The 21,573-nt window shown below is 42.8% G+C and overlaps 2 protein-coding genes across 7 annotated transcripts; both read left to right on the top strand.

Annotated features, from left to right (window-relative positions):
* The first annotated feature begins 1,117 nt into the window (after positions 1-1,117).
* On the top strand, positions 1,118-17,479 carry LOC128531647 (transmembrane protein 272-like). 6 transcript variants are annotated; one of them, XM_053505712.1, is made up of 6 exons: positions 1,118-1,204; positions 13,572-13,642; positions 13,849-13,935; positions 14,157-14,207; positions 15,509-15,703; positions 16,791-17,479. In XM_053505712.1, the coding sequence occupies exons 3-6, from the start codon at positions 13,869-13,871 to the stop codon at positions 17,003-17,005; spliced, it is 528 nt and encodes a 175-aa protein (XP_053361687.1). In that variant the 5' UTR covers positions 1,118-1,204; positions 13,572-13,642; positions 13,849-13,868; the 3' UTR covers positions 17,006-17,479. The 6 variants fall into 6 exon arrangements, with proteins under 6 accessions (XP_053361687.1, XP_053361704.1, XP_053361679.1 ...); XM_053505729.1 differs by having other exon boundaries at positions 1,133-1,188; XM_053505704.1 differs by lacking the exon at positions 1,118-1,204 and adding an exon at positions 1,216-1,327.
* Positions 17,480-20,004: 2,525 nt separating this feature from the next.
* On the top strand, positions 20,005-21,333 carry LOC128520894 (uncharacterized). The gene is made up of 5 exons (XM_053495333.1): positions 20,005-20,099; positions 20,178-20,228; positions 20,363-20,598; positions 20,943-21,191; positions 21,280-21,333. Exons 1-5 carry the CDS (start codon positions 20,057-20,059, stop codon positions 21,331-21,333), a joined length of 633 nt encoding a protein of 210 aa, XP_053351308.1. The 5' UTR covers positions 20,005-20,056.
* Positions 21,334-21,573: the final 240 nt, after the last annotated feature.

Raw genomic sequence — 21,573 nt, 5'->3', positions numbered from 1 at the left:
TGAATTTTTGAATACTTATGTATATGTGTTTTCGTAATTTTTTTATTTGTAATAAATTAGCAAAAATCTCAACCTTTTTTTTATGTTGTCATTATTGGGTGTTGTGTGTAAAATTCTAAGGAAAAAATGAATTTAATCCATTTTTAGAATAAGCCTGTGACATAACAAATGGTGAAAAAAGTGATGCGCTGTGAATACTTTCCAGTATTACTGTATATACAGCAAAGAAACCAAAACTAGTGACCCAAATAATTATTACTGCCAGTCCAATGAACTTAGTAGCAGAGGGAAAATATGGTTAATATTTAATAATAGTATCATATGCTAAATAGATTTTAATGTATGCAGTAAAAAACAAACCAAACAATGCAAAATGAAAACCTGTTTGTCTTGTTGTGGAGCTTGGCTAGAGGCACATTACAGAGAACTGATAGTTACAGTTCCAGAACACACAATTTAAGCAAGTTTAAACAAATCTTGATTTAATGTTATATTGCCAGAATTAAGTGGTACAGAGAAAACACACAATAGCAGAGTTAAAATAAATTTTTGGGTAATGGTTAGTAATTATTCTGTATATTTTTGGTTACATACATATACAGAATTTGTAGTAATAAATTAAAATTTTTCTTCACCAAATCAAAACATGTTTACCAGGTAATAGTCAAAGTAGGCAGATAGGACTGTGGTGTGATTATATAACATCCAGGAGTAAATAGCATCTGCGATGGATTGGCACCCTGTCCAGGGTATACCCCACCTCTTGCCCTAAGGCGCCAGGGTTCACCCCTACCCATGACCCTGAATACAGGATTAAGTGGTATAGACAATGACTGAGTGAGTAAGTGAGTAAATAGCATGGTTGGCTACAAACACACGCGTATAAATAGCCACATGGTTATTATGTTGGTTATTATATATGTTTTATATAATACTATACTATATATAATATTATTATATAATACTATTTAAATATTTACTTCTAGTTTTTTGTGCAAAATGATATGTGCATATCACTAACAGTCCAAAATTCAAAACAACTCCAAGTTACAGAGTAAGCTACACAAAAAGATGGGTGTGGTTTGGTGGGAGACAAGAGTATGCTTACCTGCTGCACCCAGTGCATTCATGTTTGTTATTTCAAACATCTAAAACCAATTGTTTCAACTAGAAAAGGACTATAATTAGGTAAAGACAAGACTTGGTAAGCCAGAGGGCAATTTTTTACTTTCTTTTAGTTTTGTGCACGACACTAGGACGCAATAAGGCATTGGAGCTTATAAAGGCTGTGTCCGTAGTGTTAAAAGTTGCCATTTCTGGAAATCAGGTAAGGCTGAACTTGTTTTATGATTGCAGGAATTTCAGGTTTGTACTGTAGGGCTGTACGTGTTTTATGTTGTGTTTTCTGCACAGGCTTATTTTGTGATTTGTTAATTTTCATTTTAAACATAAACACGGTTCAGAATTTTACATTTCACAACTGTTGGAAATGAAAGGGGGGGAAAACGGAAAGAAAATGTAATAAAAACAAATGCTTGGCGTTACTACTGCAATGTGTGGTATGTGAGTTTGGAAAGAAATGATGACATACGTCTTGTGTTATTTGGAATGCTTATTATAGCAGAAATATAATATTTTCACACAAATCATGCCCACAATACTCTTGCAAAAGCCAATCCAGATCTTAGATTTTCTGTTTTATAATTTAGCCTAAGGAAGAGATTATTATCATTTCCAGTGGATTTTTTATTGTCAATCCTCTGTACAGCTAGTATACATTGGAAAACAATGGACCAGGACCAAAGTGCAACACACAATGCAGTGGCACAGTACACAGAACTACATAAAATGCAAAAACACAACAAAGTGAGATGAGTAGGAAAATGCAATAAATACACAGGACAGTGCACATCCACTAGACCGGACAAAAAAACAGTGTTGAGTGTGAAAACTCGTAAGACAATTGTCTGGAAAATCATGACTCTGATAATGATAATAAAAAAAGCAAAATTACTAATAATGGGGGGTCAATAGCATTATAATGTCCAGATGTATAGTGATTGATGCAAAATTGTAGCTGTTTTGAGACAGAGTAATAAATGCAAGTGAGCTTTAGGAGAAAGCATGGAGGATTTATAGGAGGATATTCACATACAACCTCATACAACAAATATTATAGATACACTGTATGGCAGAAAATCTGTGGATGTCTGACCTTGACACCCATTTACAGACCTTTACCAGAACTGTTGTTGTGAAGTTGAAAGATTGAAATTGTAAAAGTGTTTCAATGTATCGTTATCCATAATATTTTAAAGAAACTAAGGTCCAAACCTCTTCCAGCATGACAGTGCCCCTGTGCACAAAGTTAGGTCCATGAAGAAACCAGTTTCCTGCATCTCAACTACCAAGCAACTTTCAGTCAAAACAAAATGTTAAATTGAGATGTTCCCATCATTAGTACATGACCTCACTACCTGTAATGGTCAAATGTCCAAAATTTCAGTATAACATATAAAAATGTGTCTTTCAGTGTAGATAGGAAACCTATGCTCTAATGTCATATAAATCTTTGTTATTAAGTAATAATGTCTCAGAATCACACAAATGTTTTCCTGCTGTATAGAATAGACTAAATAATACACAGTAGGTGTAGACCATGACATTCAAGTGGCACATGACATTCTGTCGTTGAACTGTGTGGATGTTTGAAGTCTGGAATCTTTTAGAATGTGGAATATGGGAGATTATTGTTGCTTTGAATAACAGTGACATTAACAGTTCTGGAGAATGGCTTGAGGCAAAGGATAGGAAATTTCATTAGAATTTTCAAATAAAAAAAATAGAAGCTACCTGTCATGCACACTCAGTCCGCGACCGGCACTAGGACCCGGAAGTAAGGCGGTCGCGAACCAGGAAGTATAAAAAGGGTAAACAAACCACTACACTCTGCTCAGTCATTTGAGTTCGCCCATGTCGCCTCGGACCGTTTCACCGAACTGTGAGTACTCACCCTCTTGGGTTTACTTCCAGATTGAGTGTGTGTTTATAGGACGCGGGTTAGATTTGTGTCTCTCCCTTGCTCCCCATTTGTGAGAGTCCTTAGATCAAATAGCGTGATTATCCTGCCTATTCGTGTCACTCCGCGTTTGGGTTTACCATTTACGCTACAAAGGGCTAATCGCTAAAGCTACGTCTTCTGTTCTCCTCGGGTTAGTTCATGACAGAATGACTGAGCCTTCCGCGGTAAACCCAGCGGATCACGCGCGTCTTTGCGATGTGGTGGATCGGCATGCCGAGCTAATCGACAAGCTAACCGGAGATCTTGCTACTCTGCGCCGGAGCATCCAAGACGTCGCGGCCTTGCGCCGCGAGGTGGCGGAGCTTCGGCGGGAGAACGTTGCTGGCGCGGCTAGCCGGCCCCCCGCCGCGGAGGCCGCGGCGCCGCATCAAGCCCCCCCCCCCTCCTTCTGATGTTTTTCTCTCGCTTCCAGATAAATGGAATGGCACAGACGGGAAATGTAGTGTGTTTTTGACAGCGCTAGATCTGGTGTTTGAGTTCAATTCCACCAAATACTCCACCGATCAACTCCGCATTGCTCTTCTCGTCTCGTTGCTAACTGGGCAGGCAGCTGAGTGGGCCACGGCGGTACTGCGCTCCGACTCAGACACAGCGCACTCCTACAATGAATTTTCACGCCAACTACAGCTCACTTTTGAACATCCTGCCGGTGAGGTGGAGACCGGTACCAAACTTTATCACTTACGGCAGGGAGGGTCGTCCGTGAGTCGCTACACGGCGGATTTCCGAACCCTCGCCATCCAGACCACCTGGGGAGATGCCGCCCTCCGCACAACTTACTTCGAGGGACTGGCGTCTCGCATTAAAGATGAGCTAGCCGGACGAGAGTTGCCCGCGACCCTGGAGGGTCTCATCCAATTGGCCCTCCGGATTGACCAACGCATGCTCTCGCGCCCGAAGCCAGCTCCTCGGACCCTGCCGCCCTCCATGTCCTCGCCCACCTTCGCACCCAGGCCCCGGCTTTCGACGCCCGATCTACCGTCACTCCTACAACCACCGGACCTGCCGGATCTCCACCTCCCGCCGTGGTTAACACAGGAGCCGGGGAACCCATGCTATTAGGACGCGCCTCTTTGACCGCTGAAGAACGGGAGCGACGATTTAAGGAGGGACTCTGTGCCTATTGCGGGTCAGCGACGCACCACCGAGCTATCTGTCCAGTTCGACCGGGAAACGGCCAGACCCGGTGAGGCAGGAGGACCACTCACCGGGTCATATCCAACTCTCCTCCACTTCGACCGATTCCTCCCGTCTCACGGTTCAAGTACACCTCCATTTTGGCCACAAACAAGTTAGGAGTACTGCGTTCATCGATTCCGGTGCCGCAGGCAACTTCATTGACTTCTCTTATGCCCAAAAATTGGGGTTAAAATTCGAGGCGTTATCCCAGCCGGTTCGGATTACCGCTGTCGACGGTCGGACCCTCTCCACCAGTCCCATCACCACCCAGACTCGTCCCATCATCCTCATCATCGATAAACATCAGGAACAGATCAACTTTTATGTCACCCCCATCTCCTCTCCTCCAATCATCCTAGGTTTTCCGTGGCTCATCCAACATGACCCTCTTATCTCCTGGAGACAGAACCGGATTCTACAGTGGGGCGCGACCTGTACCGAACTGTGCCTACGGGCTGCGGCTGGGACGTGCTCTAGGGAGTCCGAGGCCCCCGATGTCGACGTCAACGCCATCCCCGCCGCTTATCGGGACCTGGCGGAGGTCTTCTGCAAGAGACGGGCCACTCATCTTCCTCCTCACAGACCGTACAACCTCGCAATAGACCTTCAGCCGGTAACTGTCCCACCCCGCGGCCACCTCTACTCATTGTCATCCACAGAGATGCAGGCTATGGAGGAAAATGTGACCAACGCTCTCCGCCATGGTACCATCCGGCCATCCTCTTCGCCTGCTGCCGCGGGGTTCTTCTTTGTGAAGAAGAAAGGAGGTGAACTTCGCCCATGTGTTGACTATCGGGGGCTCAATAACATCACCATCAAGAATCGACATCCGTTGCCTCTTACCAACTCAGCCCTGGACGTTCTCTCTGGTGCTACCATTTTCACAAAGTTGGACCTCAGGAGCGCCTACAACTTGGTACGCATCAGAGAGGGCGATGAGTGGAAGACGGCTTTCATCACCCCTACCGGACACTATGAGAGTCTAGTGATCCCATTTGGACTGTGCAACGCCCCCGCCGCTTTCCAACATTTCATAAACGATGTCCTCCGGGACATGCTAGGCCGGTGGGCATTCGTTTACCTGGACGATATACTCATCTACTCCCGTTCTGTTGATGAACACATCCAGCACGTCAGGGCGGTTCTAAAGAGATTACTTGCCCACCAGCTGTACTGTAAGTTGGAGAAGTGCGCCTTTCACGAGCGCTCCACCACGTTCCTGGGTTTCATCATCTCGCCCCAGGGTGTGGCCATGGACCCGCAGAAACTCGAAGTTGTGCGTCATTGGCCCCTACCCAAGACCCTCAAGCAACTTCAGCGGTTTCTCGGGTTTGCGAATTTCTATCGTCGCTTTATCCGGGACTACAGTACAGTTGCCGCGCCACTGACCGCCCTGACTCGCCCATCATCTTCCCCTTTTTGACTAAACCAGACCGCCATCTCTGCCTTTAAGAAGCTCTGCTCCCTTTTTACCACTGCTCCTATCCTCCTCCACCCGGACGCCAGTAAACCATTCGTTGTAGAGGTGGACGCTTCAGATGTGGGCGCTGGAGCTGTCCTCTCTCAACGAGGTCCAGATCAGAAACTACACCCATGTAGTTTCTTCTCCAAAAAATTCGATTCCACTCAACAGCGATACGGGGTAGGGGACCGCGAGCTGTTGGCCATAAAGTGGGCTTTGGAGGAATGGCGTCACTGGCTCCAGGGCGCCAGGGACCCATTCATTATCTGGACGGACCATCAAAATCTAATCACCATCCGAAACCTCAAGCAATTAAACCCCAGACAGGCGCGGTGGGCTCTATTTTTTGAGCACTACAATTTCCATCTCTCTTACCGCCCGGGGTCTAAGAATACCAAAGCAGACGCGCTTTCTCGTCAACATGAAACTGACAGCCCCCGGGTAGACCCCGCGCCTGTCCTACCACCCTCAAAGATCATCGCACCCCTACTATTGGATCTGGAAACGAGGGTTCGCCAGGCGCAGACCACAGAGACCGAACCGGCAGGTGTGCCGCCTGGACGGCTCTATGTGCCCACCAACATGAGGTCAGAAGTACTCCAGTGGGGTCACTCCTCCCCCATCTCGGGACACCCGGGCATACGACGCACACTGCAGTTCCTCCAACGGGACTTCTGGTGGCCATCCATCGTAAAGGACGTCCGGGAGTTCGTTCAGGCGTGCCCGGTGTGCGCCAGGGCAAAGGACACCAACCAACCTACCTCCGGCGAACTCCAACCTCTCCCCGTCCCTCGCCGACCCTGGACGCACATCGCCGTCGATTTTATCACGGGCCTGCCGGCCTCCGAAGGAAAAGACACCATCATGACCATCATCGATCGGTTCTCTAAGGCCGTGCACCTGGTGGCCCTCGCCAGACTCCCATCAGCCAAAAAGACAGCGGAACTGATATTAGAGCACGTAGTCTGTCTACATGGGTTCCCAAAGGACATCGTCTCGGACAGAGGCCCCCAGTTCACTGCCAGGTTCTGGAAGGCTTTCTGCCGTCTGATCGACTCCACCTGCAGTCTATCTTCTGGATACCACCCTCAGACTAACGGTCAGACGGAGCGGGCCAACCAACAACTGGAGCGCTATCTGAGATGCTTCATAGCAGACCGACAGCGCTCCTGGGCTCGCTACCTCATCTGGGCAGAGCTTTCACACAACCTCCACGTCTCATCGGCCACAAAGCTCAGCCCCTTTGAGGTATGCTACGGTTTCCAACCTTCAGTATTCAACCACCAAGAACCGGAGGTCGACGTACCGTCAGCCCAACAGTTGGTCCGCAGGTGTCGGCGGCTGTGGAACATCGCCAATCGGGCCATCCACCAAGCCAACGCCCGTTACACCACCCAGCATCGCCGCCGACACCCTCCGGGACGATTGTACCACGTAGGTGACAAAGTTTGGCTCTCCACAAGAAACCTCCGCCTTCAAACTGAATCCAAGAAACTTTCACCCAGATTCATCGGTCCCTACCGCATCTCCCTTCGGATAAACCCAGTCACCTACCGGCTCCAGCTGCCTGCGGCGCTCCGAATCCACCCAGTATTCCACATCTCCCAACTCAAACCTTTCATCACATCACCCATGATTCCACCCACCCCCCCAGCTCCTCCTCCCCGGATCATAGACAGTGGTCCCGCCTACACCGTACGCCGGATCCTCGACTCGCGCCCTCGGGGTAGAGGAATCCAGTAACTGGTCGATTGGGAAGGTTACGGCCCCGAGGAACGGTCGTGGATTCCGGCTCGGTTTATCCTCGATCCTGAACTTATACGGGACTACCGTCGTCGGGTATCCTCCACCTCAGGACCGTCTGGAGCCGGTCCTGGACAGGGGGGTACTGTCATGCACACTCAGTCCGCGACCGGCACTAGGACCCGGAAGTAAGGCGGTCGCGAACCAGGAAGTATAAAAAGGGTAAACAAACCACTACACTCTGCTCAGTCATTTGAGTTCGCCCATGTCGCCTCGGACCGTTCCGCTCAAGTGGCAGAGATACCTGGGGTCCGTTCTTTGTACGTCGCTTGACACATCCGAGATGAACTGACACATCTAAAATGAGATCATCGTGCTAATTCCGATCCGGCTAAGTTGGTTCTTCGAGCTCACCTGTTGTTGATGATTAGTATAGATGGATTGAGTTGTCTAGGATTATTGCGCATTCGTGCGTTGGTTTAAAAGGCGATATGCATCGACAGTAGAAACACTGATCACAACCCCTTTGATTGGTTGACGAAATGGAAAAAAAGCAGCTCAATTTTTTTTTGTAACACGTGTTATGCACTGAAATGCCCCTGCCATGGATTCCCCCCCCTACATAATCGCTTTCAAATATTATATTAGAACATACATTCATATGTTAATGGTTTACAAATTACATGAGACAATAAAATAAAATAAGCAATATGTTTATAAATATGTTGTATATGAAAAAATAGAAATATATATATTTTTTTAAATACAACATGTATACTTTTATATTGTTTATTTTATAATAAAATTAGTTTCGTCCAATTTATCATTATTAAAAATCATTTTATTATATATAAATATTTATTTGCATATTCATGACAAACCCCTGAAAAATAAATGTGCTACAAAATAAGCATTATACAAGAATTTGTATTAATGATCTGGACGGCTGTCTCGTGCCTAAGGTTTATTATAATAGTAATATTATATTTGATAATAATAAACCTATGAATTTATGTTTGAATATAATATTTGATAGCGATTATATATATATACTCAGCAAAAAAAAGAAACGTCCCTTTTTCAGGACTGTGTATTTCAACAATAATGTTGTAAAAATCCAAATAACTTTACAGATCTTCGTTGTAAAGGGTTTAAACAATGTTTTCCATGAATGTTCAATTAACCATAATCAATTAATTAACATGCACTTGCACTTACAGAAAGTAGGCATTTAAGGTCACAGTTCTAAAAACGCAGGACACTAAAGTGACTTGTCTACCGACTGTGAAAAACACCCAAAGAAAGATACCCAGGGTCCCTGCTCATCTGCATGAACGTGCATTAGGCATGCTGCAGGGAGGCATGAGGACTGCTGATGTGGCTAGGGCAATAAATTGCCATGTCCGCACTGTGAGACGCCTAAGACAGCGCTACAGGGAGACAGGAAGGACAGCTGATCATCCTCGCAGTGGAAGACCACGTGTAACAACACCTGCACAGGATCGGTACATCCGAATATCACACCTGCGTGACAGGTACAGGATGGCCACAACAACTGCCCGAGTCACACCAGGAACACACAATCCCTCCATCAGTGCTTAGACTGTCCGCAATAGGCAGTCCATGAGGAGGAGATGCACTGCAGTACTTCAAGCAGCTGGTGGCCACACCAGATACTGACTGGTACTTTTGATTTTGAGTCTCCCTTCATTCAGGGACACATTGTGAAACATTTTTAGTTTATGTCTTATGGTGTTGACTCTTTTAGTGTTCATACAAATATTTACACATTAAGTTTACTGAAAGTAAAAACAGTTGAAAGTCAGAGGACGTTTCTTTTTTTGCTGAGTATATTGTGGCGTGGGCGGGGCGGGGCGGGGCGGCGGCTGACGACCAGCATGCCTTGCAGGGGTTTCTATGTGTTCACCCTGTTGGGGAAGGGTGTTTGGGGCCGTGGCTTCGGCCCTGTTTGTGTGTGGTGTGTGTGTGTGTGATTTGTTAAATATGCTTCGGTTCATGCTTAGGTTGAGTTGGTTGTAGGTTCTCGTTTGAATGTGCTGTTCATGCTTTACACGATGTGTACAAAACGAAGTACTCTCAGTCATTGCGTTGGGCAGTAAATAAGCTCAATCGTCTTTCCGACGGTAAAATGCTACAAAAAATATATATATGTATATGCAAGATACTATTCTTCTGCCACATGAGTCAGTCCGCGTCAGTCGTGCTCTTTAACCAATCAGATGTGACCTCGTCATTTCAACCAATCATAACCCGGCAGGAGCGGAGGCTAAATCCTGCTTACATGAAATAAACCTGTTTCCCAGCAGGTTCCAGCTTACGGATATGTTGCTATTACAGCAAATGCGAGAAGCGCATCGAAGCATAAAACAATACGAGATCAGGACAAATCCACAACAATCAAATCCAGCTAACTGAGTTAGCGACGTCCGAAGAACGGACCCCTGTAAGCAACTAAACATAGGTCAGTGATGATAAAAAAAAGTGCTTATATAGAAGCCTTTGTGTGTGTGTGTGTGTGTGTTAACGGGGAGACTTCAGACTTTGTATTCGGGGTTCTGGTAGAAAAAAAGTTATCGTTACTTTTATGAAGGGTAGATTTTACCACTACCTGAATATGGGAATGACTTCCATTGCCACAACAATGTTCTCAAAATGATAATTTTTTAAAATATTTTTTTTGGTCAACAATCGAAAACAACCATAAAAACACAAGATCATATGTATCTAAGCTATCTCTTTGCCTTTGTAACCCAGTTTAAAATTTTTTGCTCAGTCATGTTTGCAAAGTTGGTTAAAATTAATTAAATTCACACTGCCAATTTTGTGCTATATTCTTTTTTACATTATATACTGCACAATCCTGAGCCCTACTGTATACTGTATATGTTTAGTATAAAAACAACAAAACTAATAATGGCTGAAATGTTCTATATTGTAGCGTTTTTACGCCGAGAAGAATGCTGGAGAGACGAGCGAGCTTATTTGCTGCCCAATGCAATGGCTGGGAGTACTTTATTCAGCATACAGCCGGTATGGCATGAGCAGCACCTTCACTCAGGAGCCTACTTCTAATTCAGCATCAGCCTGAACTAGAGCACATTTCACACGTTACACACCCCTCACACAAACAGGGCCGAAGCCGCCAACCCAAACACCTTTCCCCATCATGGTGAACACACACCGACATCCCCGCAAGGCATGCTGGTCGTCAGCCGCCGCCCCGCCCACGCCACACTGCCCCCACCCGAGCTGTGACCGTCCCTGGTCACCATGACGAACTTTGTTTTGGAGGCGTGGAGGCGGTCGGCGCTGGCGGTGGGAACGCCGGTGTCCTTTGGCAGGTGAGGGATGAACGTGAACGTAGTCCTGAGGCGGTCCGGCCTCCACAGAGTTCAATGTTCCCCCGGCGTGCGGCTGGCAAGGCGCAAGACGGTCCCGGTGGAGCAAAACTCGTGCCCGCCCCGCCAACCGCACCCGGTAGATGACATCGGAGAGCCGGGCTATTACCGTACAGGGGCCCACCCAGTGAGACACACGCCCGGCCGAGAGCCCCCTCCTTCTCCTTCCAGAGGAACACACCCACACCTGCTCGCCAGAAGCAAAATCTCGCCCCTGGCCGTGAGTGTCCACACCCATTCGCTCCATGGGTGCCCCCACCCGAAAGTCTTGCAGCGGTGCCCGCGAGCGCTGGGTGGGGCCCTTCTGCCTGGCGATGAGCGGTTCACAGTTCTGTGAGACTGGCGGAGCGACTGCGGGTGACGCAGGAACATGGCTGCACGCTGGCTCGGACGGCTGCCCACCACTGGAGAGCCTGGAGGACTGCACGGGGACAATGTTTGGCGACGAGGGCTCTACGTTGTCACGGCGCTCCACTCGCTCGCAGCACCGAGGGTTTCCCGCTCGGTCTGCTACCGGGAGTTCCGCCCCCCGGGTGAGTGCTGCTAACCTGTCCGAGTGTGGTTTGGGTCCAAGCAACCTGGCTACCCCGAAGTTACCACGAAGAGTGCCACTGGACAAGTTCAGCACCGCACCCCATCTACCCAAAATGTCCAACCCCAGAATGCAGTCCTCCTCGACATTCCCCACAACGAACCCGTGGGAATAAGTCCGTCCACCCACCTGGACTCGCACTGTGCGACACGCCCTTACCTTCACGTAGCCCCCAGCAACGGTGCAGATGCTGAAGGCAGGATCAGGCCGTCCGCAAACACGCTTGCTTTGCCCCAGTAATCCAGAGCGCAGCAGCGAAACAGTGGAGCCGGTGTCAACGAGCGCCCGCAGTAAGACGCCATCCAGCACACAGTCGATGTAGAGCCCAGCGCGGCTTACCACGCGTCCTCCCGGCGCTAGTCTAGCGGCTGCTGGTGTACGCTGTCCCGTGCCTCGGCCTCGCCGCGAAACATCGGAGAGTTGCTCGTTGCCTAGCCGCGACGGGTAGCCCTGTCCCCGGCTAGGTTCACGAACCGAGCGCCACTGAGCTGCGGGCGGTCGCTCGGCTCTTCCGCCGTGATGTACCGCCGATATGGGCTCAGCGCGCTCGGCCTCGCGCAGCGGCAGGTCGCTTTGCCGGCTTACGGCGCGCGGAGCTGTCTCTTGCTCCGGCGCTTGCGCTGCGCCAGCCTCCGCCCCGAGATCCAGCGCCGGGATTTTCACCTCGCCGCTCCGCGTTGGTTGCCGTGGTGTGCTCGCTTTAGCGCCGTCGGGAAAGCGCTTCTTTTTCGCGAGTAGTCGCTCCGCTACTCGGCGGCCCGCTTGGATTTTCAATAGGTCTTCCGTTGTGCGCTCAAACCCGTGACTCTCCATCCCACTTCTGACACCAATGTAGCGTTTTTACGCCGAGAAGAATGCTGGAGAGACGAGCGAGCTTATTTGCTGCCCAATGCAATGGCTGGGAGTACTTTATTCAGCATACAGCCGGTATGGCATGAGCAGCACCTTCACTCAGGAGCCTACTTCTAATTCAGCATCAGCCTGAACTAGAGCACATTTCACACGTTACACACCCCTCACACAAACAGGGCCGAAGCCGCCAACCCAAACACCTTTCCCCATCATGGTGAACACACACCGACATCCCCGCAAGGCATGCTGGTCGTCAGCCGCCGCCCCGCCCACGCCACAATATTTTAAGGGCTACCGTCACAGAGTAGGCCCTTAGTTTGTTGGCCCACAGGTACCCAGTCAAAATGAACATTTCAGACAGTGCAATTTCTCAAACTAAGCTGTTGTGTATTTTAAAGCTTTTGCATGTTCAATTCTGTTTTTAAATGGAGAATAAAAATCCCAACTTTATCAAAACGACCCAGCTGTTTAGCAACTTTTCAGAATGCCACAAGCAAACAGCTTTACTCTTTCTGTCCTCCTGAATCAGGTGATGAAGTTCTTCTGAAGACGTCTCTTTTCCTCTTGTCATTAAAAGCATACAATAGTAGCAAAGCTACTGCAAGGAATTTAACTTTGATCTGATTTTGATATTACAGTGTTGTGTTGTGTAGTTCAGTTGGTTTAATCCATTTATTCAGCCATCAAAACAAATGCACTTTCCTTATTCAGTCTGTTTAGGCATGAAAATCCGTCAAAGAAGATTTTTTTTTCTATTGTAGTTTTTTTTTAATGTATAAATCATCTGTTTATCTTTTCATAGTAAATCTTGGAGCTGTTTAGCAGTGCAAGCAAGAATTTGCAGGCAAACTGTGCCATTTATTTTGTACTCACTTGAAATGCAATCTGGATCTTTTTGACTCTGTAATCAATGTGTTCCACTAATGTAGGTTTGAATGTATTTTGTCTTATGCAAGAGTGCCTTAAACATGAATATACAGTACGTTGCTTGTAATCTTTAAACAAGTTTAATAAAAGTAATTTGCTTACCACCCATCGTTCGGATCTTTGACCTTGAATAGAAATCAGATCTGAACTTTGAGTATAAATTTGAGAACCCCTGTTACAGACATTTTGATCGCACTGGGCAGATTGTAATCAGTAAAGGGCTTCCAGGATGTCTGAGTATCTTGAGGTGACTATGACAAAATATTGATTATTGCATAAATACATAATATTTGTTCTCTCGTGTTTAATTCATAGGTCAAAGGAAAAACCCTACTTATACTTACAGTATCTGCAGCAGCAAGACAACATTACCTAACCATATCAAAGTAATGAAAAATTATAATATTATGCATAAATTTAAACAGAAACCACTCAACATATTTTATTTACCTGGACCTGTGCTACTACTATTTATGATGATAATAATAATAATAATAATAATAAGTATTATTATTATTATTATTATTATTATTATTATACCAGTGTGCTGGCTTAAATATGTATATTTGTTTGGGTGTGCACATCTGCATAGGTAAAAGAATACAAAGCATCATGACAACAACAAGAAATGTATGGCGTCTCCCAGATTTACCAAAACCAAAATCCATTCCCTCTTTAGGTGAGTAGATAAATGAGTAATCAAATGTATTATTTGTTTTAGGTTTTTCTTTCTACAAACAAACTAAGTAATAGGAGCCTGGATAAGATCACGGTAGTAAATAATGTCTGAAGATATTCTTGGTACAGTGAAACAATACAACCAATGCATAATATTGTAACCAAATAATTTTATTTTTAATTATTGTAAATATTAATACTCTATCATTTTTAAAACCACAGTGCTTTCCAAAATAACGCTGGTGGCTTTACCTATTGCTCAGATCTGCATTGGTGAGTATCTGCCTTCATGACCACCTTTACATTATGAAGACAAAGTTCATACAATAAAGTTCTGTCAAAAGCCTATTAACTCTTATCCCACCTATACTGCTTTTTAAAACCTAGGTTTTAGATTAAAAAAAGCTGAACAGTGGGGACCAAATGACTCAGTAGACTAAAGAGTGTGGAAAATTTGAATACACAAAGTTATAAAGCCGCGCATTGAGCCAGTGAGAAAATTACTTCCAAATAATTTTGAAACACTATTCATTTAAAGATAACAAGATAAACATTCACTTCGATACAGAAATTTTGGAAATTTTGAGTCTAAGCATTTCATAGTATGTTCTACCACATCCAAAGACAATCAATGGTGGCCAGTTCATGTCTGAAAATGATTTCTCATACAGTACTTCTCCTAAAACCACCCCTTCACAATTTGCCCAATGGCATTGTTGTCCCATATGGTACTTTATGGTACCATATGCCCATATAGGAGGAAAAAAATTCCATAAATGGGATAATCTGGTCATTCAAATTGTCAGCTGATTTCATTTTATTGCCACATAATGTTGCAAAGTCTAGACCTGACCAACTGAAGCAACTCCAGATTATAACCCTGCCTCCAGAGGCTTGAACAGTGGCCACTATGCATGATGTATGTATTGCTTCATGTGTTTCCTTTCTGTTCGTGATGAACCCATCATTCTTTAATACGGTCCATTTTGGTCTTATCAGATCACATCTGATCTTTTCCCATTGCTCCACAGTCCAGTCTTTATGTTCCCTAGCAAACTGAAGGCTTATTGATTAGTCTCACTAATAAAAAGGTTTTCTTACACAGCTGTTTAGCTCCAATCCTGTCATTTCTGGTCACAAAAAAGTTTGTACAGTATGTTCTCCCTGTGCTTGGTGGGTTTATTCCAGGTGTTCTGGTTTCCTCCCAAAGTCTAAAGATTGAATAATAGGCATAGGGTGTGACTGAGCGTGTACTGTATGTGTATGTGTGTGTTTGTGTATGTGTGTGTTTGTGTATGTGTGTGTTTGTGTATGTGTGTGTATGTGTGTGTTTGTGTGTGTTTGTGTGTGTTTGTGTGTGTTTGTGTGTGTGCCTTACGATGGATTGTCAACCGACCAGGGTGTACCCTGCCTCATGCCCTAAGTCTTCTGGGATAGGCTGTATACAAGATAAAGCAGTGTAGACAATATAAGTAATATGAGATAATGGGTAATACTACTACTACTAATAATAATAATAATAAACTGCATGTTGTGACATTTACAAAAATAATTTGTTTAATCCATTCTCTTAGGTGCAAAATATTTAAATGAGTGTACCAAGGAGAACTACATCCCTGTGTATGTGCTGGTAAGTGGAGTGTTCAGCCTGTTGATGGCCCTGCTTACCTGCCTGCCCTGTGGTCAGAAAGATAATTCAACACTAAAGTGTCTCTGTTCCATCTGGCACATACTGGTGTCCAGCTTCACATTCTGCTGGTTTATTGCTGGTAAGAAACACATTTTTAATAAATTCTAAATAATATGCAGTAATGGCGGCACAGTGGCGTAGTGTTTAGCACTGTCGCTTGCACCTCCAGGGTCCAGGTTTGATTCCCGGTCAGGCTCGATTCTCGTCTGTGTGTGCATGTTCTCCCCATGCTTGGTGAGTTTCCTCCGGGTACTCCGGTTTCCTCCCTCAGTCCAAAGACTGTCAGATTAGGCAAACTGGCGTTCTCAAATTGCCCATAGTGTGGGTGTTTGTATGTGTATGCCCTGCAATTGATTGGCACCCTGTCCAGGGTGTACCCCTGCCTCATGCGTTAAGCCTCCTGGAATAGGCTACAGGTTCCCTGTGACCCTGAATAAAGGATAAAGCGGTATAGATGATGAGTGAGTGAGAATATGCAGTAATAGAGAGGCAACTATTGTATACTGGCACTGGAATCAGTCACAAAGCAGATTTACAGATATCCAGATATAGATTACAATGTCTTCCTTAAAATCAAGCCAGACACACTGCTGGCAAAGGCATCCCTAAGATGAGCTGAAGAAGAAACCTTGAGACGTCCCAGACTAAATAGACTATATACTTCCTCATATCTCCATATGTGACACCTGATGATGTAGATTTGCTGCAACATTCTGCTTTTTCATGTTAAATTGCTGGGTCCATATCCTTAACATACTGTTTTTATGTATTCCGTACTATAATATTGTAATGTTGCTGTGCTAAAGTGAGTGCTTATTTGCATAATGTCTAAGATCCTGCTGCTGCGCAGTATTTGGGGTATTTAGTTTTATGAAAATATGTATTTATGGTTATATTAAAAGTCTCATTATGGTTGTCTGTAATAGCAGGTTACTGTGATTGTTCTGTTTAATTTGTTGAACCTACTATCAAGCAAGATTCCAGGATGTTTGCTACTCCTGCTGGTTATCTTTAGCTTACTTAGTTCTCTGTCTAACAACCACCCCTGTGTGTTTGTGTTTGTGTGTTTGTGTGTGTGTGTGTGTGTGTGTGTGTGTTTGTAATGTTTTAAATTTCCATTTGAAAATCACTGAACCTTTCATGTGACTCTGTTCACTGTTGTACAGGCAGTGTATGGATCTACTCTATCTACCCCCCCAACTACAACTCAACTCTTGTGGATGTGCCATACTGCAATAAGACTCTTTACCTCTTTGCCTTCTGGACTACAACACTGATGTACATCCTGCTAGCAGTTGTATTCATGTGCGGTTGCTGTTATCTTATATGCCTGTGTGTGTGCGAACAAGATGACGAGTCTGAAGAAGCTCCTGAAGCCTGATTAAGATGTCATGGAGAATACACTGCCCCTGTGTAAACATACAGTATTCAGAGATGCTAAATGATTTATAAATACTGCTTAACTAATTTGCAAATACTTTTCCTGATAATTTTCATCCTGATGCTCAAGTCTGGAATACAGTATTCTGAAAATGTCTAAGGCCTAAACTGTGACCTCACACCATACATACTTACTGTTAAGTTTTCAATATGTGAAAATATGTTATGTAGTTATGTAGTATTTTCTATGTAAATCAGATATGCTGATAATGTACATAACTATGCAAATTCACAAGGATCTCTCTACCTGATGTTATATCCAATCCACTTTCAGGTTCAGACTCTAAAAGCTCTAATCCATCAACTTTGATTTCATTGAGACTTCATGAGAGGGATTTCAATCACACAAAAGGGATCACCATTTTTTTCTCACATTTCTTACATCTAACCATACAGAGACTGCACAAATACTATATTGACATTTTGCAATTTGTGGTTCTTCTGTTGGATTAACATGTGCAGTAAGAAAAGGCACACAAAAGGCTACATTAGGGAACATTAGGTCCCATAGCATTAGTACATAGTATTTCTCCTTTGGTTAACAACAACAGCTGGGATGGCACAAAATGTCTCTGAGGCCATCTAGTGGTTTACTGCGATACAATTTCAACCCACCCATTTCCATGTAAGTACAGTAAATGGAAAACAAGTTACAGCTCCACATTTCCTTCCTTCATGATAACAAAGAGGGTGTAAGGTGATTAACACTTCAGAGGTGTCAATCAATCCTCATGAATATAGTTTTATAAACAATTACAAACAGAGCTCCACTGACTAGAAATACCCAAATTATAAAAAAAAAATTAAAAAATGGACACTTGGCCCAGGTAAGCTACCTCTAGATAACTCAATAATTCACAAGTAAAACATTGCAAGATTTACCAACCTATCATAATCACATTTCTGGAAACTACAAGAAAAAAAACAAGAACCAAAATACATCTTTATTTAATTTGCCCTGATTTCTGATAACCTGAGAAAGTTTTTTTTTGTTTTAAGGGTAACCTAAGTGGCACACAATAGTTTTAACATTTTAAAGTTTCTTATTAAAGTGTGAAAGAATAAGCCACATTCCTCCCCTATTTTAAATGTCAATTTAAAGAAACTCAAAATGGAAAATTGGGCAAATACTGCTATGTTATGAGATGTAAGATCCACAATGCTTAATATTCCCTAGCCCAAGCCGAGGCACTGTAAGACAGGATGGCACCATCACTGTGTCCCATCAGCAGGAAGGGATGTGATTTTATTAAACTGTATAAAAATGTATATACTTTATGAAAAAAGAGTAGACCTGTTAGAAATTAGTCTTAGTCAATAAAATGAAGCAGCTGCTATAACTAGTGATCAAATCATTATATCTAATGAAATAATGAAATTGTAAATTTAAAAAAACAAAAAAATACCACTTCTTTCTATTTGTGCTTAAGAAAAAAGTTTGCTCTGCATATAAAAAAAAAATGGAGTTACTGTTTAAGATGAGAGTACACCAAAAATAACCTAATGAAGAGAACAAACCACTGACAAATTTGTCTACTGACAAATACAGTATAATTTTCACTAAAGAAATTCGCTAAAGTTTATGAACTGTGTTAGGCGCTGTTTGATATACAGTACTGTAGCAGGTACATTTCCCATCACTAACAATGTGCACATAGAGGTAAAAATATAGTTAAATAAATATAGTTTATCAGAATTGTTGTGAGACTGGTTTAAAAAAAAAAAAAAAAATATGCCTCAAAGTCCTGCCTTTATAATATAGCCTTACAATAACTGGTTGATTAGGTTGCCAATTCAAACTTAGGCTCCACCTAGTGCAGAAAAAAGAGCCAAACCATAAGTATATATATATATATATATATATATAGAGAGAGAGAGAGAGAGAGAGAGAGAGAAAGAATACTTTATAAATCTTAAAGGGAAATAGTAGCATAACAGCAGCCAGCTCACAGATAGCACTACATACAAGTAAAAATTGAAGAAGAATATGAAGACCAGGTTAAAAACACAATGAGAAAAGAGTAAAGTTATTAAAATACACATATTTCTTTCATTCCATCAGGCCGTATAAAATTATGGGTTACTAGTTACTGAAAAAGGTCATGATGTGGTTTTTCTCTACTCTGATTTAACATTGTGTTGTTTTTTATTCTAAAAGTTTGTCATGCCTATTCAAAATGGCATATTTAAATCTACTACACAGAATAAGTAAGTAGAGTATAATTTGTAATAAGCTCAATTCATGTACAGTACACTATACTTGCTTCTGTTTAATACATGATTTGATTAAATTCTGTTTCTTAAGGAACACTATGTTATATGTTTGTGGTTCACAAGAATGTTGGTTACTGAAAGTACATTTTACATAAATCTATATGAGTCAATAGTAAAAGTCTAAACAAAATATGGTTCCTCTTTCCATTAACTGTTTTGCCCTGCATCATAACTGAACATATACAGTAATCTTGCTTTAACGCAGAAGAATAAACAACAAAACAACACACAGCTCTTCATGTGTTAGTTTTCCTTATGTTTCCTTTTCTAACCTGATTAAAGTTGGCGTTTTTAAACAGCTCTATTTCTATTAAATAGAACGAAAGACATTTATTTGCAACTTTAAGCAACTTAATATGCATAGTGCATAAATAAATACTAAAAAAGTAAAAAAAAAAAATCATAAAAAAATTAACTGTTAAAAAAAGGAAAATTTTAATAGTGATAATGTGCACACAATACAGTAATCTGTTGACTCCAGATAAAGATTTTTTTTTTCTGGTATGGTGTAAGGACAGGTTTTCCAACAACTAAACTCAGGAAGGAAGCCAGAAAATTTATGCAAGATACAACCGTGTGCAAAAAAGAGAATATCTTCCAGTTTTACACAATTAAACTAAAAATGTCCGTAACTGCCATTGTACCTTTTTAAAAAAAAAAAAGTTGTATCATTTCTCAGTCAAATTGGACATTAGCTTTCAGTGAGCAGTCACTGAAGATGGAAACAGAAGAAAGAGCGGCTGTTAATAAACCATTCATTGGTAAGTTTTACTAATTAAGAACACAGAGCATATGTGTGCTATTTATAACTATTTGTGTTGGCTGTTTTACATTTTTAGTGCTGCTGAATCTGGTTGCTTGGATAATCCTGATAACAGCTGTGGTATTAGGTATACATAAATTCTAAAAAATTATTTAATTCTTAAATTCACAAGTCTTGATATGAGCAATAAACATGGATAATATTTGCATTGTGTTTTTGACTGTTATATTACCTGCAAATCTTGTCTCATGATTTCGTCAGGAGCCATTCATGTCAACGAATGCCCCATTCATCCCCACATTCCTATATATCTGATTGTTATTGGTGTGAGTGGGATCATTTTATTGATGTTGGCCTACTGGACGAACTCACTGGATAACGAAGTCTGGAAAGTGCGCTGCCTTATATGTATTCTACTCATGGTCATTTTCAACATTATCTGGTTTCTAAGAGGTAAGAAATGGTTAGAAAATAGGACTGAAAAATGTGGAGAAAACGTGAAATGTTCTGAATTATTTATAATAATTCACTGAATTTTTGAAGAATAAATACTAAACAAGTTAAATAAGATTGGTAAAGTAATTGCTCAATATAAGATTTTTTTTTTTCCCAGGAACAGTCTGGGTTTTCTGCGAATTATTTTGGGTATTTAGTTTTAATAGCAGGTTACTGTGATTGTTCTGTTTAATTTGTTGAACCTACTATCAAGCAAGATTCCAGGATGTTTGCTACTCCTGCTGGTTATCTTTAGCTTTCTTAGTTCTGTGTCTAACAACCACCCCTGTGTGTTTGTGTGTGTGTGTGTGTGTGTGTGTTTGTAATGTTTTAAATTTCCATTTGAATATCACTGAACTTTTCATGTGACTCTGTTCACTGTTGTACAGGCAGTGTACTGATCTACTCTATCTACCCCCCCAACTACAACTCAGCTCTTGTGGATGTGCCCTACTGCAATAAGACTCTTTACCTCTTTGCCTTCTGGACTACAACACTGATGTACATCCTGCTAGCAGTTGTATTCATGTGCGGTTGCTGTTATCTTATATGCCTGTGTGTGTGCAAAAAAGACAACGTGTTGGAAGAAGCTCCTGTAGCCTCAAGCCTCACAATGGATCACCATTTTTTTCACACATTTACTAACACATCTGATAATTTTTTTCCCACATCTAACAATACAGAGACTGCACAAATACTATATTGACATTTTGCGATTTGTGGTTCTTCTGTTGTAAAAATTCTGTTTACATGTGCAGTAAGAGAAGGCACACAAAAGGTTATAGCCTGAATGAGGAACAATAGGTCCCATAGCATTAGTACATAGTATTTCTCTCTTGGTTAACAATAACAGCTGGGATGGCACAAAATGTCTCTGAGGTGTCAATCAATCATCATGAATGTAGTTTTACCAACTGTTTGAGCTTCACTGACTAGAAATACCCAAATTTGAATAAAAACAAAATGGACACTTGGTC

The sequence above is a fragment of the Clarias gariepinus genome, chromosome 1 (assembly GCF_024256425.1).
Source record: "Clarias gariepinus isolate MV-2021 ecotype Netherlands chromosome 1, CGAR_prim_01v2, whole genome shotgun sequence".
Classification (NCBI taxonomy): domain Eukaryota; kingdom Metazoa; phylum Chordata; class Actinopteri; order Siluriformes; family Clariidae; genus Clarias; species Clarias gariepinus.
This window is presented reverse-complemented; position numbering and strand designations above follow the sequence as displayed.

What these genes read in the sequence shown, in the direction of transcription:
- LOC128531647 (XM_053505712.1), top strand. Translation starts at nt 13,869, where the DNA reads ATGACAACAACAAGAAATGTATGGCGTCTCCCAGATTTACCAAAACCA. An exon ending in TATTGCTCAGATCTGCATTG is followed by an intron (nt 14,208 to 15,508) that starts GTGAGTATCTGC and finishes CCATTCTCTTAG; the next exon opens with GTGCAAAATATTTAAATGAG. An exon ending in ATTCTGCTGGTTTATTGCTG is followed by an intron (nt 15,704 to 16,790) that starts GTAAGAAACACA and finishes ACTGTTGTACAG; the next exon opens with GCAGTGTATGGATCTACTCT.
- LOC128520894 (XM_053495333.1), top strand. Translation starts at nt 20,057, where the DNA reads ATGGAAACAGAAGAAAGAGCGGCTGTTAATAAACCATTCATTG. An exon ending in GATAACAGCTGTGGTATTAG is followed by an intron (nt 20,229 to 20,362) that starts GTATACATAAAT and finishes TGATTTCGTCAG; the next exon opens with GAGCCATTCATGTCAACGAA. An exon ending in ACGTGTTGGAAGAAGCTCCT is followed by an intron (nt 21,192 to 21,279) that starts GTAGCCTCAAGC and finishes CTAACAATACAG; the next exon opens with AGACTGCACAAATACTATAT.